Source organism: Piliocolobus tephrosceles, chromosome 14, assembly GCF_002776525.5.
Source record: "Piliocolobus tephrosceles isolate RC106 chromosome 14, ASM277652v3, whole genome shotgun sequence".
Classification (NCBI taxonomy): domain Eukaryota; kingdom Metazoa; phylum Chordata; class Mammalia; order Primates; family Cercopithecidae; genus Piliocolobus; species Piliocolobus tephrosceles.
In genome coordinates, this window is record NC_045447.1 from 109,515,884 (window position 1) to 109,533,648 (window position 17,765).

At 45.2% G+C, this 17,765-nt stretch overlaps 1 protein-coding gene across 2 annotated transcripts in view; it reads left to right on the top strand.

The window, feature by feature from the left end:
- The window catches only part of SLC35D2 (solute carrier family 35 member D2), a 62,035-nt gene that overhangs the window by 33,145 nt on the left and 11,125 nt on the right, over positions 1-17,765 (top strand). For both annotated transcript variants that reach the window (XM_026446822.1, XM_026446823.2), the window contains 3 exons: positions 3,641-3,743; positions 5,012-5,104; positions 12,419-12,486. In XM_026446822.1, coding sequence (XP_026302607.1) covers positions 3,641-3,743; positions 5,012-5,104; positions 12,419-12,486 — 264 coding nt within the window. The remainder of the gene's footprint in view (positions 1-3,640; positions 3,744-5,011; positions 5,105-12,418; positions 12,487-17,765) is intronic.

The following is a 17,765-nucleotide window of genomic DNA, read 5'->3' on the forward strand; positions in this document are numbered from 1 at the left end:
AAAAAAAAAAAAAAAAAAAAAAAAGGAACTGACAAAAGAGCAGATTGAGAAGAGAAAAAGACATACAGATTTACCTTCCCATGCCTGGGGTAGAGATCACGGGAGAGCAGCCACCCAGTGACCCAGTGGGGTGCAGGTGCTTCTATATCCTTCTTCACGGGGGGGCAGGGAGTGGAGACAATGCTTTTGAGAGGTCAGGAATGATGACTGGAGAGAATGAATGGACCTGGGAGACAGAAATTGTAAAGGATTGATTCTCTTTGGAATTTGCACCCGAAAGGCAGACATGATATTTTTAAAGTCTGCCCAGATGTGGCTGCATTCCTCAGTCTTGTTCTCTGCAGTAGATGTCAGAGAGGGGGATGGAAAGCAAGTGTGTTCTCTTGAGTGGGCAGTCTTTTAAGGTCGAAAAGGGAGTATCCAAGAAAAACCACTTCAGCATCTGCTGCCCTTCAAGGGCTTTCCATGTAAAATAATCTGCATGCCAGGGTACTATATTTTGGGGTGAAATTCCCTGGGCTCCTCCCACGGCACTCTGAGGTCTCCCCAGCACAGCCCCTGTCTTCTAGCTTCCTTAGGGCTCATTTTGAAAACCACTGACTTACAGCCAGTTAAAGACTTTTGCAAAAAATGGTTTATAAAACTGTTGGTAAGTCTTTGGTGAGGAATGGCCCTTCAGTTACCATGTGTATACAGGCACATTTCCAGAACCAGAGAGCAGAAATCCAGTCTGTGCTTCGCATATGTAAGGACAGTCTACAAATGATCTGAAAGGGTAAATTGGGATTCCAAAAGCATCTGACTTTCAACCAAGAGCCAGCCTGGAGTATCCATGCTCAGACTGGCCCTTCCTCTGGCACTCACAGAATGGATCCCCTCCTGGCTGCTGGCATTCACAGCTCTTAGCCACAGATCAGCCGTGAGTGCTCAGCTAGAGACCAGCAGTGACCCCATCCTGCTCTCCTCTTACATTAGTACATCCAGATGCAAGCAGTGGCAGATCAGACTGTCCGGTGAGCAGGTGATGCTGCTGTAACAAACAACCTCCACACGGCAGTAACTTCACTCACCAGGTGCACCCCATCCCTGCCACACACGCCACCCAACACTAGGCGGTGCTAGTGAGAGGGCTCTGCTCCATGAGGTTACTCAGGTATCCAGGCTGATGGAGTCCCTGCCTCAGAGGGCACCTCCTTTGCCAAACAAGCAGGAAAAGGGAATGTGGGGAATTGTGTACTGGTTCTTAAAGGTTTCACCCAGAAGTGACATGTGTCACCTTCTCTTACATTTTATTCAAAAAGCAAGTCACATGGCCAGAAAAAGTTAACATACAACATCTGGGCTGGCTGTGGTAGCTCATGCCTGTAATCCTGTTACAGGAAAGGGTCCTGATCCAGACCCCAAGAGAGGGTTCTTGGATCTTGTGCAAGAAAGAATTCACGGGGAGTCCACAGTGCAGAGTGAAAGCAAGTTTTTTAAGAAAGTAAAGGAATAAAAGAATGACCACTCCATAGAGAGAGCAGCCTGAGGGCTGCTGGTGGCCCATTTTATGATTATTTCTCGATGATCTGCTAAACAAGGGGTGGATGATTCATGCTTCCCCTTTTTGACCATATAGGGTAACGTCCTGACATTGCCCTGGTGTTTGTAAACTGTCACAGTGATGGTGGGAGTGAGGACGACCACAGGTCACTCTTGTGGCCATTTTCGTTTTGGTGGGTTTTGGCCGGCCTCTTAACTGGAACCTGTTTTATCAGCAAGGTCTTCATGACCTGTATTTTGTGCCGGCCTCCTATGTCATCCTGTGACTTAGAATGCCTTCACCGCCTGGGAGTGCAGCCCAGGAGGTTTCAGCTCCGTTTTACCCAGCTCCTGTTTAAGATGGAGTTGCTCTGGTTCACACGCCTCTGACAATCCCAGCACTTTGGGAGGCCCAGGTGACAGGATTGCCTGAGCCCAGGAGTTTGAGACCAGCCCTGGCAACATAATGAGACCCTGTCTCTACAAAAATAGAAATAAAAAAATTAGCCGGGCATGGTGGCACATGCCTGTAGTCCCAGCTACTCAGGAGACCGAGATGGGAGGATCTCTTGAACAACTGCAAGGGTTACATGAATCTGCTCTAATTGATTAAACAAGTAAATTCTTCAGAAATGTCTGTGCTGTCACCACCGGCCTAAACAAACGGTGGGTAAGCAGCTTGACAGTGGCCCAGGCTTCTGCCAGTGGGAACAGCGCTGCTGGAAACTCTTGGTCCCCTGAGTAGGAGTTCTCCTGCAGCTCTCCCAGGGGGTGGGCAGTGTCTCCTCCCATCCTCCTTCCACTCACTTAGCTCTGCCGTCTAAGGGGCAGCAGATTCTGCTCTTCTTCACGCTAAATCACGTGTGGGTAGGTAAGAAATTTGGAAGACCCTTATTTTGAAGAAAATCCTTTTGTTTTGAGACAGAGTTTCGCTCTTGTTGCTCGGGCTGGAGTCACGACCTTGGCTCACCGCAACCTCTGCCTCCCCGGTTCAAGCGATTCTCCTGCCTCAGCCTCCCGCATAGCTGGGACTACAGGTGCCCGCCACCTCGCCCGGCTAGTTTTTTGTATTTTTTAGTAGAGACGGAGTTTCACCGTGTTAGCCAGGATGGTCTCCATCTCCTGACCTCGTGATGCGCCCGTCTCGGCCTCCCAAAGTGCTGGGATTACAGGCTTGAGCCACCGCGCCCAGCCCCTAGTTACTTTCTAACAGTTACACAGTTTATTTGTTCCTTGAAGCCCAAATCCTCTTTCCTTTGTCACAATGTAAGTCCCCACGCCTCACTTTCTTTGAGTTTCACTTATTTTCTGTGAACTGTAGGGAACATATTAATGAGATTTGTATTCTCTTTCTCCTGTTAATCTGTCTTTTATCAGTTACATTAGCAGGCCCCCAGACACTGAACCTAAGAGGGTACAGGAAAAGGTTTTCCTCCCTGGCAGTGTGTGTTTCTGAATTATGGCATGGTCTAGCACTGTCTGCACCAGCACGTGCAGGTGGGTGGGCCACATCGTGGCTCAGCTGTTGCTCTTCCTCTTGTTCCTGTCTTAGCTCCCCAAATGTCTTTACGCTGGTGCTATTTATAATGGAAATGGAAGAGAAGATGTTTCAAAAGAATGGCAAGAAAGGAGCCAATAAGGGGTCACACAGAAGGATGGACAGGGTGCGGCTGGGGCACCAGGAGGAGGTGTCGCTGCCTCATGCGACCCCTCTTCCCCAGTCTCTGCCCAGCTGCCCCTCACTGGCTGCACCCTGGAGGTGGCCCTGTTCACTACAATAAGCAAAGTCGCGGAGTGGGTCAGGGTGGAGCACCCCCCTCAGGAAAGTCAGGGCTCACCAGTTACCATGCGGATTCCTCAGCTAGCGAAAGAAAGGGGCTGCAGTTGAAGGAAGATGGTTCATGTCCCTCAGGTTTTAAGCCATTCACTGCTGAGTTGAAGCCACCTGATGGGCTGGTTTGGTTTTTGTCTGGAGGCAAAGCAGAGGAATTAACCATTCACTACCACACAGTGTGCCACAGAAAAGTGGATTTGATTAGGGAAAGGTAAAATAGGCGGGCTTGGAGGCCAAGTTAGGAGTTTTTGAATAATCCTTCTCCTTTTGTGGTCTCCCTCCCAGGTCTGACCTTGCTTTTAACTTAGAAGGCTATATTTTTGTATTCCTGAATGATATCTTCACAGCAGCAAATGGAGTTTATACCAAACAGAAAATGGACCCAAAGGTACCAGACCTTGCCTATGGCTTTTTGGCTTTGTCATCTGGGCCCTAGAATTATATGAAAAACGAAAATGAATGTGTACAGTTGGCATGTCATTTAATGTATATAATATGACCTGTAGATTACTAATTTATTTTCAATTATCTTGTCTGTGTAAATTATTATTAGCAAAATTTTGGGTGAAAATGAGATAGGATGGGAAAAGCTACTAGTTTAGATGCACACTCAGAATATATAAAAAGGGATTAATTTGAAAGGCAAACTAACTTTTTTACTGGCATCATCAGTGACCAAGGCAAGGTCAGGGGTCACGATATTTGTTCTGAGAGCACTAGTTTGGAGTCTGGAGATGTGGGTTAGTGACACAAGTTTTGCTACTTACTGGCTGTTGTGACTTTGAACCTTAATTTCTCCAAATGTTAGTTTCCTCATCTGTGGAATGAAATGACTGTAATGGATAATTTGTAAGTTCCTGTCCAGCAATACCTGCTGCCTCTGATGATGAGGGGCTGGGGCAGAGGAGCTTTGCTTTTGTGTGGCTGCCTGTCACGTGGAGGCCCCATCCCTCCCCCACCCCCAGCTGTTACAGGAAGCCTGGGAGGATGAGTCAGGCATATGTTTCTTTGTTCCAGGCTCTTTGTGCTGGATGAGGGAGTTCACTCTGACCAACAGGCTTATTTCTATGAGCTATTTTTTTTTTTTTTATCTGTACTGTTTTTTTTTTTCCCCCTGCATGGCCATTTTTTTTTTCTTTTTTCAACGGTAGCAGTTTTACAAAAACAGGTTTGTGGTCTTTGGAAAATCACAATATGTCATCCTTTTTTGAAAATGGTGAAGTGGTGTGGCCACTTTAATGAAAGTAAATGTATAATGCTGCTGTCCTTTAATGGAAAGAGCAGATGTTTTTAAACAGTTTTGTTTATATTCACGTTTTTAATGTTCTTTATTTTGTTCCAGATTTCCCATTTTGAATAACATGCTTAAAAAAAAAACCCACACAATGAGAATGCTGGAGATGAATGGAACCCTGGAGGCCTCCCACTGCCATGTGTTTTCTCTGTAGTTTTGGTGTAAAACAAATGTTTATTCCAAAATCTCAGTACCCTCAACATGAAGCATTTTATGTCAGAAATTTGCTGAAAGTAGTCCAGTAGAGTTGCTCAGAATGCATATTCTAACTTTGCATGAATATGCAGTTGAATAAATGGCTCCAGGAAATCTGTGCCTCATGTTTCTAAAACTGAGTGGTTTTTATGTTTTTGTTTTTGCAGGAGCTAGGGAAATACGGGGTGCTCTTCTACAATGCCTGCTTCATGATCCTTCCAGCCCTTCTTATTAGTGTCTCCACTGGAGACCTGCGACAGGTGAGCTGATGGCAATCGTTACAGTCTTCCTTAGCAGGCTTTAACATTTTTAATATTTAACATTTGATATGCACAGAAATAAACAGTGTAAAGGTAGCTAGGACTACCAGGAGGGTACATGATACCAAGATGTTTGATATCCCTAGTATATCTTTTGGCACTACCCTTGCATTGGCATTTAGCCTTAGCCACATACCAAGGAGTGCCAAGAACTCTGGACTTGGAACTTTTTGGAAAACAACAATACAAATCTGAGTTTGAGTTCTGTATCCCCCTTCGCTAATGTGGGACCCTGGGAGAGCTACTTACCCTAAAAGAGGATTTTAATCATTTAAAAAAATAGGTTTATTTATTTGTTACTTTCTATTATGGACGTTTTGAAACGTGCACAAAATAGAATAATTCAATGAGTAGTCACGGACCCACCAGCTAGCTTCAACACTTTGGCATTTTGCCGTGTTATTTTATCTGTCCTCATCCACCCCCACTTTTTTGTTCCCTGGAGTGTTTTAAAACCTATCCCAGCCATCACGCTATTTTACCTCTGAATATCCCAGGATCCACACTGGAATTTTGGGAAGGTGTTGTTCTTTCAGCATTTGCCCTGAAACCCGATCTGCTGCTGGTGAGAGACAAATAAAATGGTGAATTCGTGGTGAGATCTGAGGCCCAGTGGAGCGGTGGAGGCCACGTCCCTTAGGAAATGTGGCCATTAACGACAGTGACAGCTCCAGTGGCCGCCCTGAAGGGTGCAAGACGATGCTTTTCCTGTGTGATAGGAATAGCCCATCAGGTGGCTTCAACTCAGCAGTGAATGGCTTAAAACCTGAGGGACATGAACCATCTTCCTTCAACTGCAGCCCCTTTCTTTCGCTAGCTGAGGAATCCGCATGGTAACTGGTGAGCCCTGACTTTCCTGAGGGGGGTGCTCCACCCTGACCCACTCCGCGACTTTGCTTATTGTAGTGAACAGGGCCACCTCCAGGGTGCAGCCAGTGAGGGGCAGCTGGGCAGAGACTGGGGAAGAGGGGTCGCATGAGGCAGCGACACCTCCTTCTGGTGCCCCAGCCACACCAGACTTCTTCAGGACGTCGCAGGCCACACCGCCTCTGAGAATTGTGCTGATGTGTGAGTGAATGTGAGAAACGGGATGCGAAGGGCAAAACCCTCCTCAGCGGGACCTGCACCCACAGACTCGACTCCAGACACAGCCCTGACCAGCCAGGCGGTAACCCCCTCACTGCTGGTCTGGGGCTGGGGCCACACCATTGACCCAGGGACAGGGCAGTGTTTCCGTATTGAGCAATCGGCATGGGTGCGTGTTGCCCACCAGCTGAAAGTCAATCCCATTTGCAGCTCTTTAGGGTCTGAGTGACTCTGAAGGCTGCAGGCTGCTGTGGACTCCTGGGCAGTTCATGGTTCTTTCTTTAGCTGGACTTTCTCACTTGACCAATTCTCTTCCCAGAAGGAGGGATCAGCAGAGGGGCTTAGCAACCTCGTCCCCGGGCACACACAGCCATTTCCACGGGTTTATATGGAAAACCACCAAGTGGCACCAATCTGGATAAAGAGCTCTCAGTTTCGGGTTAATCAGAACGTTGTGAACCTGGGCCTCCCTGTTAATTCCGTGTTGGAAGATAAAGCAGGCACCTGCCCCTCTCTAGGAAGAATGAGCAGGGCAGGATATCTGAAAACACACTATTTGTGTTTCAGCTACTATCAATCAATTTGAAACTGAGTCAGTGCCAGCAACGTTACACAAAACAAAATTATGAACTCTTGGTCAGGCGTGGTGGCTCACACCAATAATCCCAGCACTTTGGGAGGCTGAGGCAGGCGGATCTCCTGAGGTCAGGAGTTCGAGACCAGCCTGGCCAACATGATGAAACCCCATTTGTAGAGAATATTTTTAGCAGTAAAAATACAAAAATTAGCCAGGCATGGTGGCAGGCACCTGTAATCCCAGCTACTTGGGAGGCAGAGGCAGGAGAATCACTTAAACCCAGGAGGCAGAGGTTGCAGTGAGCTGAGACTGTGCCACTGTATTCCAGCCTGGCTGACAGAGCAAGACTCCATCTCCAAAAAAAAAAAAAAAATTACAAACTCTTCATGAGTGGTTCTAGTGGCTTGTCTCCTTTCATTATTATAGAAATGAATTTTGTTTTTTGTTTTCTTTTTATCACTGGAGTTTTATCTGTTCTGAAATTCTGGTATTTTAGATAATTTTTTTTCCAGAAATAGAAATCTAGAAACTCCTAAAAACTGTTAAAACACCTCATTGGGACTAAAAGCATATTTCCCCATGGGAACAACGCTATGAAAGGCATAGTGACCAGAAACTGAATTTTAGGTAGTTGATGAGTAAAATAGATTAGGTGTATTATGTTAATAATTTATAACATTGTTTCAGAAGAAATATGTGTTCTCATATCAAAGTCATTGGCTTGTAAACTTGTAGCATGGTGTTTTCAGAAGCTGCTACGTGCCTGTAATGATGATCACGCAGAATTCTACTTTCTCATGTAATAATAGCTAGTATTTGTTGAGGGCTTACGATGTCAGACATTTTTCAAAGCATTGTTCATGAATTATCTGACTGCATTTCCACAACAGAAGAGAAGGTCCTGTTACTATTCCTGTCGTATAGGAAAAGCATCCAGGGCATCGTGCTTAAATATCTTCCCAAGGACAGCAGGTGGTCAGTCCAGGCACTCTGGGTTCTAGAAACACATCCTCCACTGTCATCTCATTTACTTTATTTGTATATGAAAAGTGTTCGCTTTCTCCTTCATGTGTGAAAAACATATCCCTCACTTATATAAAGTACAAGAGACCTAACATATACTTTATGTTTATTTATTTTATTTTATTTTTTTGCGACGGAGTCTTGCTCTGTCACCCAAGCTGGAGTGCAGTGGTGCGATCTTGGCTCACTGCAACTTCCGTCTGCCAGATTCAAGCAATTCTCCTGCCTCAGCCTCCCGCGTAGCTGGGATTACAGGTGCCCACCACCATGCCCAGCTAATTTTTGTATTTTTAGTAGAGATGGGGTTTCACCATGTTGGCCAGGCCAGTCTTGAACTCCTGACCTCAGGTGATCCGCCTGCCTTGGCCTCCCAAAGTGCCAGGATTACAGGTGTGAGCCACTGCGCCCAACCCCAAAAGTTTGACTGTTTTTTTTTTTTTTTGAGATAGAGTTTTGCTCTTGTTGCCCAGGCTGGAGTGCAAGATCGCTTGGCTCATTGCAACCTCCACCACCCAGGTTAAAGTGATTCTCCTGCCTTAGCCTCCCGAGTAGCTGGGATTATAGGCGCCCACCACCATGTCCGGCTAATTTTGTATTTTTAGTGGAGACGGAGTTTCACCATGTTGGCCAGGCTGGTCTCAAACTCCTGACCTCGTGATCTGCCCACCTTCCAAAGTGCTAGAATTACAGATGTGAGCCACTGCGCCCAGCCAAGTTTAACGAGTTTTAAAAGTATTGTATGACAAGAGATGCCAAATATATGAGACACTCACTGTAATCTGGAAGAAAAAGCCATCAACTCCATAGGAAAACAACAACAACAACAACAACAACAACAACAACAACAGTGAGGTTTCCACCACTAACACTGAATCAGGGCAGATTTCTTCCCATTGGTCCCTTTGGACCATGGCGGAATTCATTTTAGATTGTAAACGAAATAAGAGAAAGAAATGAATTTATGTAATTAGGTGTGTTAGCCTATAATATAAAATTGCTTTTTGTTTGCCAAGTTTGGTTTGACTGTTCTGAAAGCTGATTAATGAATTAGAGCAAAATGTGAACTTCTCTTGTTAATGGAAAGAAATTTGATGAGTCATTTTTCCTGGTTAACTGGGACTAGGATTGGTGAGAGGATCAGAGATTGTGGTAAACGTGTGTGTGTGTGTGTGACTTACTCCTCTGGGAATTCAAGCCCAGACTTTGGACTTACACAGTCAATAGATCTATTAATAGTGCCTCGATTCTATCTCTGATGAACAAAGTCAGAGATGACAGCTTCTCTTGTTAACAAATTAGGCCCTTGGAAAATACTCAGCGGGTGAACTTTCTTCACTATTTGAATCACTGCAGTAGGTTCAAAGTACATCTAATATATTACAGTTGACGAACAGGGATAAAGAATAGGACTTTTTTTTTTTTCCCTGATTGAAAAACCCTGAGTGCAAAGTGAAAAAGACTCATATTCCCACAGTAAGTCTAAAGGAAGAAGGGCTTTATTGTTATTTACCTTTAATTATTTCTTTTTAAAAATAAATGTCATGCTACATTATTTTTAAAATGCCACTAATACAGTCTCATCATTATTAAGGAAATAAAACTAAAATCTATAAAAATTTAGGTTGGGGCTGGTCATGGTGGCTCACGCCAGTAATCCCAGTACTTTGGGAGGTTGAGGCGGGTGGATTTCGAGGTCAAGAGATCGAGACCATCCTGGCCAACATGGTGAAAACCCGTCTTTACTAGAAATACAAAAATTAGCTAGGTGTGGTGGTGAGCACCTGTAGTCTCAGCTGCTCGGGAGGCTGAGGCAGGAGAATCCCTTGAACCTGAGAGGTGGAGGTTGCGGTGAGCCGAGATTGTGCTGCTGCACTCTAGCCTGGCGACAGAGGGAGACTCTGTCTCAAAAAAAAAAAAAAAAAAAAAGTTAGGTTGGTGAAGAATCTAAATATTTTTGTGAGAGTCACAAAATAGCCCTCAATGGATTTTGTTATATCAGGAACACATATATAGTTTTTATTTATTTCTTATTAATGGATGGATTGATTTTTTACTGTTTGCATAAATACTTTTAGCTCTTTGAGAAAACAGATGTTTTTCTACCCTTGGTTTGAAATTTAAAACTTACGTATTTCTCTTATTCCCAATTTTATTTTAATTTCAGACAGTAAGTGTTTCCTATGATTTTTGTGGTTTTGTTTTGTTTTGGTCTTTGACTGTCTTCAGCGTAAACTTGTTGGCTTTAATTCTCTTGGATGTTTTCTGCTCCTCTGATTAGCTTGGGGCTTGCTGGTAAGACAGATTTTTATTTATTATATTTTTCTTTCACAAGTACGCATTTAACAAAAAGTGTTAGGATGCAAGGAAACTGTCATACATATACAGAAGGAGACAGAGTGATGTGGCAAACTCCACATATATGCCCATCAGCCAGTTTCAACAGTTAGGAACACTTAATGTGTATCTTTTTTTTTTTTTTTTTTTGAGACAGGGTCTCACTCTGTTGCCCAGGCTGGAGTGTGCAGTGGTTCCATCACGGCTTACTGCAGCCTCCATCTCCTGGGCTCAGGTGATCCTCCCACCCTAGCCTTCCCAGTAGCTGGGACCACAAGTCTGCACACCACCATGCCCAGCTAATTTTTGTAATGTGTATCTTTTTGATAAGTGAAGTGGGCAAAGCATTACTAATGAAACAATGACAGTGAAATGTGACAAGATGGTCCCGATTGGAGAAGAGAATTCTACCTTAATTGTTTAAAAATTTGAACTATAAACTTAAAAGATTTCATTTTAAATACATAGAGTTTCTAAAACGTGGCTAACAAAGTATTGCTTACTAGAAAGTGAGTGGAACTTATATTTGATTCTATTTGATCCTGTTACAGAGCACACATTTACGGGCAGTCTTCACACACCTTCAGATTGTTTTTGGATACAAGTAGGGGACCACCCGTGAAGAAAATACTCCTTCTTATTGTCTCCTCAGGAGGGTTAATTTAATTTTCTCAGCTAGGGATGAAATCCCCGGAGAGCAGAAATTGAGTCTTTTTTGTTTGTTTGTTTGAGGTGGAGTTTTACTTTTGTTGCCCAGGCTGGAGTGCAATGGCGTGACCTCGGCTCACTGCAACCTCTGCCTCCTGGGTTCACGCGATTCTCCTGCCTCAGCCTCCATAGTAGCTGGGATTACAGGCCCCTGCCGCTGTGCCTGGCTAATTTTTGTATTTTTTGTAGAGATAGGGTTTCACCATGTTGGCCAGGCTGGTCTCAAACTCCTAACCTCAGTGGTCCATGCGCCTCGGCCTCCCAAAGTGCTGGGATTACAGGCGTGAACCACCGTACCTGGCCAGAAATGAAGTCTTAAACTTCTTTGTCTACCATCTCCTCCACCCCAGTTACTTGATTGCTTTGTAAGTAGCAAATAATAGTTTATTTGTTCACAATACTTCCTAAGCATGTGCAAGTTCCTGAAAACAGTTTATGACCTTAAACTTTTCTTGCCTACATTATTAATTAAGAAGAAACTTTCTGGCTGGGTTTGGTGGCTCACGCCTATAATCCCAGTACTTTGGGAGGCCAAGGCAGGCAGATGACTTGAGCCCAGGAGTTTGAGACCAGCCTGGGCAACATGGTGAGACTCTGTCTCTACTTAAAAAAAAAAAAATAGCCAGGCATGGTGACCTGTGCCTATAGTCCCAGCTACTTAGGAGGCTGAGGTGGAAGGACTGATTAATCCCAGGAAGTAGAGGCTACAGTGAGCCATGATCACACCTGGGTGACAGAGCAAGACCTGGTCTCAAAAAAGAAAGAAAAAAGAGAGATAATCAACTTTCTTCTAAAATTATTTACAAAAAATAAACCCAACCTTGAATTTGGGACCACAGATTAAACTAGTAAAGGTGTGTAAAGTCAGTGAATCAATGATAGCCGCAGCGATAATAGCAGTTGTGATTTTTTTTTTTTTTTTTTTTTTTTTTGAGACGGAGTCTCGCTCTGCCGCCCAGGCTGGAGTGCAGTGGCCGGATCTCAGCTCACTGCAAGCTCCGCCTCCCGGGTTCACGCCATTCTCCTGCCTCAGCCTCCCGAGTAGCTGGGACTACAGGCGCCCGCCACCTCGCCCGGCTAGTTTTTTGTATTTTTTAGTAGAGACGGAGTTTCACCGTGTTAGCCAGGATGGTCTCGATCTCCTGACCTCATGATCCGCCCGTCTCGGCCTCCCAAAGTGCTGGGATTACAGGCTTGAGCCACCGCGCCCGGCGCAGTTGTGATTTCGTGCTGGCCGTCAGCACAGTCCTAAACAATTTCTTTCAGTCCTTATATCCTTTTGAGGAAGCCTTTTGAGGAAGGCTTTCCTTTTTTTAAATAATCTACATTTGTAAAATGAATCTGAGGTTCAGGGAAGAAAAGATATTTGCCCAACGTCACCCAACTAGTATCACCTAGGATTTTTAGCATTGTATTTTCTGTTTGGGAAGATGGTTCCTGTATCAAAACGCAGTTTAGTAAAACCAGTAAATTTAAACTGCAGTATCATTAACCTAATCATTCCTTTTTTTCTTTTTTAATAATAGGCTACTGAATTCAACCAATGGAAGAATGTTCTGTTTATCCTACAGTTTCTTCTTTCCTGTTTTTTGGGGTAAGAAACCATAGATAAGTAGAAACATTGGTCGACAATATCTCTTGACAAGTCACATCAAGATATGCCTTCTGTCTGTTCTGTCAGAACTCCTTTGTGTTTCTCTGACTTTCTCTGGAAAGTGCCCCCCCTGCAGCAAAGGAGGTGGCAGGGACCCAGGGTACCTGGAAACCCAGCCTGGAAGACCAGGAGCAAGCAGACAACTCTTGTTTTTAAAAGTCATGCTAATGTCCTTTCTCCTCCAAAATACGATGTTGCCTATTGATTTCTGAAAGTCTGTCTGAAATGAAGTCAGCTGACGTTTCAAGCTCAACGCTGTGGATTTTTTTGTTTTTGTTTCTTAAGAGATGGAGTCTCACTGTGTTGCCCAGGCTGGACTCAAACTCCTGAGCTCAAGCAGTCTTCCTGCCTTAGCCTCCTGATTAGCTGGGACTCCGGGCTCCTGCCTCCAGGCCTGGCAGTGATATGTTTTCGTCTTTGTCACCATGTCGTTAGTTTTTCAAGATGCCTTCCTCACATAATGATGTGACTATGACAGCCTTTTCCTATAGTGCTATACCTGCTATATTCAGGAAAATTTCTAAAGAGAGATGTCCAGGCTGTTGTATGGTCCAACAGTTAGGCTTTTTTGTTCTTGAAATTTTCTTTCTTTCTTTCTTTCTTTTTTTTTTTTGGAGATAGAGTCTTGCTTTGTTGCCCAGGCTAGAGTTCAGTGGTGCAGTCTTGGCTCACTGCAACCTCTGCATCCCAGGTTCAAGCAATTCTCCTGCCTCAGCCTCACGAGTAACTGGGATTATGGGCATGTACCACAATGCTCGGCTAAGTTTTTGTATTTTTAGTAGAGACGGGGTTTCACTGTGTCAGCCAGGATGGTCTCAATCTCCTGACTTCGTGATCCGCCCGCCTCAGCCTCCCAAAGTGCTGGGATTACAGGCGTGAGCCACCGCGCCCAGCCCTGTTCTTGAAATTTTCTTTTGGTATATCTTCTTCTTAAGAGGCCATATAGTTTGTGTCTATTTCAGTCTTCTAAAGACTTGAAAATCCCTTTGCATGAATAGGTGATACATGCAACCAGGAAATCATTAAAAAGGTATGAAAGAATAAATAGGGAAGCCGAGGTGGGTGGATCACCTGAGGTCAGGAGTTTCAGACCAGCCTGGCCAACATGGCATAACCCCATCTCTACTAAAAATAGAAAAATTAGCTGGGTGTCGTGATGCACACCTGTTGTCCCAGCTACTCAGGAGTCTGAGGCAGAAGAATCGCTTGAACCTAGGAGGTGGAGGTCACAGTGAGCCAAGATCGTGCCACTGCACTCCAGCCTGGGTGACAGAGGAGACCCTATCTCAAAAAAAAAAGAATAAATAGGGAACGCCAGCTCCCCTCCATTCTTCCCTGCCTCCAGCATGGTCGTCGTCTTCTCCACAGGCAACACTGTTGGAAATCTTGGGAGGATCCTTCCTGAGCGGGGGTTCATTCCAGTACAGGCCCTGGTGCCTTCTCCCATACTGAAGGGGCTCTTGAATTCCTATAGCAGGGAATTACTCGTCAAATGATTTTTCCTGTGAAGGAAGATGCATTCCCTCTCCACCTGCTGCACTTTTCATTCTGTGTAGGTGAACTAAGACAACTCCTGACCTCTTTGATCAACACTCTTCCATTCTCAAACTTGATTTCAATTGCAGTGATGTAGTCACATGTAGTAAAAACATTTATGTATCTCTTCCATTCATTAGTTCTCTCTTTAGCTGTGTCTGATTTAAATGTTTAACCTGCTGATGGAGTTTTTGATTTGAACAATTTTATATTTTCTTTGTAAAAGTTCCACAGTTTTTTTCCCAAGCGTGCCTGTTCATTTAGAATACTCTCACTGGTGATCCTTGTGACTGTGCCTTTTACTTCTTTAAGTGTCATACACAGCTCTTCTATATTCTGTATCTGACAATCCCAGCATCTGCAGCTCTTGAAATTTAAGTATGTAGTTTTTTGTTTCAGGTGATGTTCATTGTGGTTTGCTTTTTTCTGTGTTTGGTGACCTGTGATTGTGAGCATTTTGCTTAATTTTTTTTTTTTTTCTTTGAGGTAGAGTCTCACTTTGTCCCCTAGGCTGGAGTCCAGTGGCATGATCTTGGCTCACTGCAACCTCCACCTCTTGTGTTCAAGTGGTTCTCCTGCCTCAGCCTCCTGAGTAGCTGGGATTACAGGCGCCCACCATCACACCTGGCTAATTTTTGTATTTTTAGTAGAGACGAAGTTTCACCATGTTGGCCAGGCTGGTCTCGAACTCTTGACCTCAGGTGATCCTCCTGCCTCGGCCTCCCAAAGTGCTGGGATTACAGGCATGAGTCACCACACCTGGCCCATTTTGCTTAATCTTGATCAGTCCCATGAGCTGAAATTGGGAATCTGAGACACTTTTCCACAGGGACAGGTTGTATTTGCTTCTGCTGGTAGCCAGGGGTTGCCCCAGACCTTGGTCCCTTTAGGCCTTTTGAGAGTCTGGGCTCGGTACCCGCTCCTCCCCCTACAGTTTGGCCCCAAGCCAAACTTCTCCGCCATTCATGGAAAAATTGTCTTCCAGAAAACCAGTCCCTGGTGCCAGAAAGGTTGGGGACCACTGCCTTAGAGCACTTAGCCATTGTTGGAAGCATAAGTTTAGTAAAATACCTGTAGTTTTCCCAGTTGTTGACTGAGAACATTTAACCTTGAAAAAAAAAAAACCTAAGCCATGCTTGTGAGTCACCCTTTGTCAAACCATCTCTTATTTTTCTCTCTAATCGAAAAATAAGAAGTCAACCCTTAGTACACAAACTTAGACTAGCTCCTTTCCTTGGCTAAGCCCGTATTCCTCTGTGAACAGTAGAGCAGAGATTCGAAGTCTTCTCATGTCATTGTAAACTTGATGACATATTGGCTTTTTTGGTTTGTTTTTTGTTTTTAACATGCACTTTACTGTGTAACCATTCCATGAAGGAAATCAAGAATTTGACCCTCTGAGGTCACCTGTCCTCAGTGGGTGAGGGCGGGCAGCCTTGCTGTGAGCTGTCACTCTCCAGGGCTTGCCCATGAGAGGCTTGACCCCATCTGTCTACAATTCCATACTTTTTTTTTTTTTTTTTTTTTTTTGAGACGGAGTCTCTCTCTGTCGCCCAGGTTGGAGTGCAGAGGCGCAATCTCCGTTTACTGCAAACTCCGCCTCCCGGGTTCACGCCATTCTCCTGCCTCAGCCTCCTGAGTAGCTGGGACTACACGCCCCGCCACCACATGCCCGGTAAATTTTTTGTATTTTTTAAGTAGAGGCGGGGTTTTACCTTGTTGGCCAGGCTGGTCTCGAACTCCTGACCTCATGATCCGCCCGCCTTGGCCTCCCAAAGTGCTGGGATTGCAGGCGTGAGCCACCGTACCCGGCCAACATGAACTTTACCTTTAATGGTGAAGTTTTCAGTCTGAAATTGCACTGCGAGGAGACTTCCATTTTGGCATGGCGGCTTTTTCAGAATCCTGCTTTCTTGCAGTTTCTTAAAGTACGATAGGATCTGATCATCTGCATCTCCATAGTGAGCTTCCCAGCACCTCCTTGGCTTTGGGCACTGCTGCTGGTTTTGGGCTGTCTCTTCCCTCCTGACCGGTGCTAAGGGATGTCTCAGGGTTAACACACACACCGCAACTCCAGACTCCACGCGAGCCCACTCAGCCTCTTACTTGCTTTCATCGCTTTTGAGTTTGCATTTCGGGCTTGCTTTTTTCAGCCACCAAACCTCTATTCCGAGTTGAAAATATAATTTAAAAATTATTACGCTTTGAAATGTTTTGTTAAGAAGCCGATAGAGGCCGGGCGCGGTGGCTCAAGCCTGTAATCCCAGCACTTTGGGAGGCCGAGACGGGTGGATCACGAGGTCAGGAGATCGAGACCATCCTGGCTAACACGATGAAACCCCGTCTCTACTAAAAATACAAAAAACTAGCCGGGCGAGGTGGCGGGCGCCTGTGGTCCCAGCTACTCGGGAGGCTGAGGCAGGAGAATGGCGTGAACCCGGGAGGCGGAGCTTGCAGTGAGCTGAGATCCGGCCACTGCACTCCAGCCTGGGCGACAGAGCCAGACTCTGTCTCAAAAAAAAAAAAAAAAAAAGAAGCCGATAGAAAGGTGAAAGGTCCAGTGCCAACCACAGTCCTGAAAGACACTGTGAACCAGCAGTCCCCAACCTTTTTGGCACCAGGGACTGTTTTCTTGGAAGACAATTTTTCCATGGATGGCGGATGGGTAAAGATGGTTTTGGGATGAAACTGTTCTACCTCAGATCATCAGGCATTGGATTCTCATAAGGAGCACGCAACCTGCATCCCTCAAATGTGCAGTTCACAATAGGGTTTGCGCTCCTATGAGAATCTAATGCCACCACTGATCTGACAGGAGGCGGAGCTCAGGCGGTCATGCTTGCTAACCTTTTGCTGTGCACCTCGGTTCCTAACAGGCTGTGGACTGGTTTCAGTCTGCGGTCCCGGGCTTGGGGACCCCTGCTATAAACCAAAGAGTGTCTGAGACGGGTCTCAATCTATTTAGAAGTTCATTTTTCCAAGGGTGAGGATGCATTTGGGGAAAAAGAGACACAAGTCACGGTAGGATCTGTGGCCTGTGCTTTTTCCAAGGAGAATTTTGAGGACTTCAATATTTAAAGGGGAAAGGGTGACAGGAGGGGCAGAGGGAAAGAAAAAAAAGGGAGGGAGGGTATGTCAGGAGGTGAGTGGTTACATTCTTGTAAGGTGAGTGAGTCCTACCTTCTTGCAAGATTTGGATTAGTGCTCACTGAATCCACATGTTACATGTGAAAAGAGAGGTCGAAGAACAATTACTCATTTGTCTGGCTTTCAGCAAATCTGCATTTTACATAAGATAAAAGCAAGCATACAGGAGAAGAAGGAGGCAGTCACGCATTTGTCTTGGAGTGGGCAGAGGGATGATTTCTAGTTCTGTCTTTGTCCAGTACCTGTTTAAGATAAGCTATTAATTTACATCATCATGTGGGCATGGTGGCTCAAGCCTGCAATCCCAGCACTTTGGGAGGCCAAGGTGGGCAGATCACTTGAGGTCAGGCATTCAAGACCAGCCTGGCCAACATGGTGAAACCCTGTCTCTACTAAATATACAAAAATCAGCCAGGCATGGTCGTGTGCCCCTGTAATCCAAGCTACTTGGGAGGCTGAGGCACGAGAATATCTTGAACCCAGGAGCTGGAGGTTGCAGTGAGCCAAGTCTGTGCCATTACACTCTAGCCTGGGTG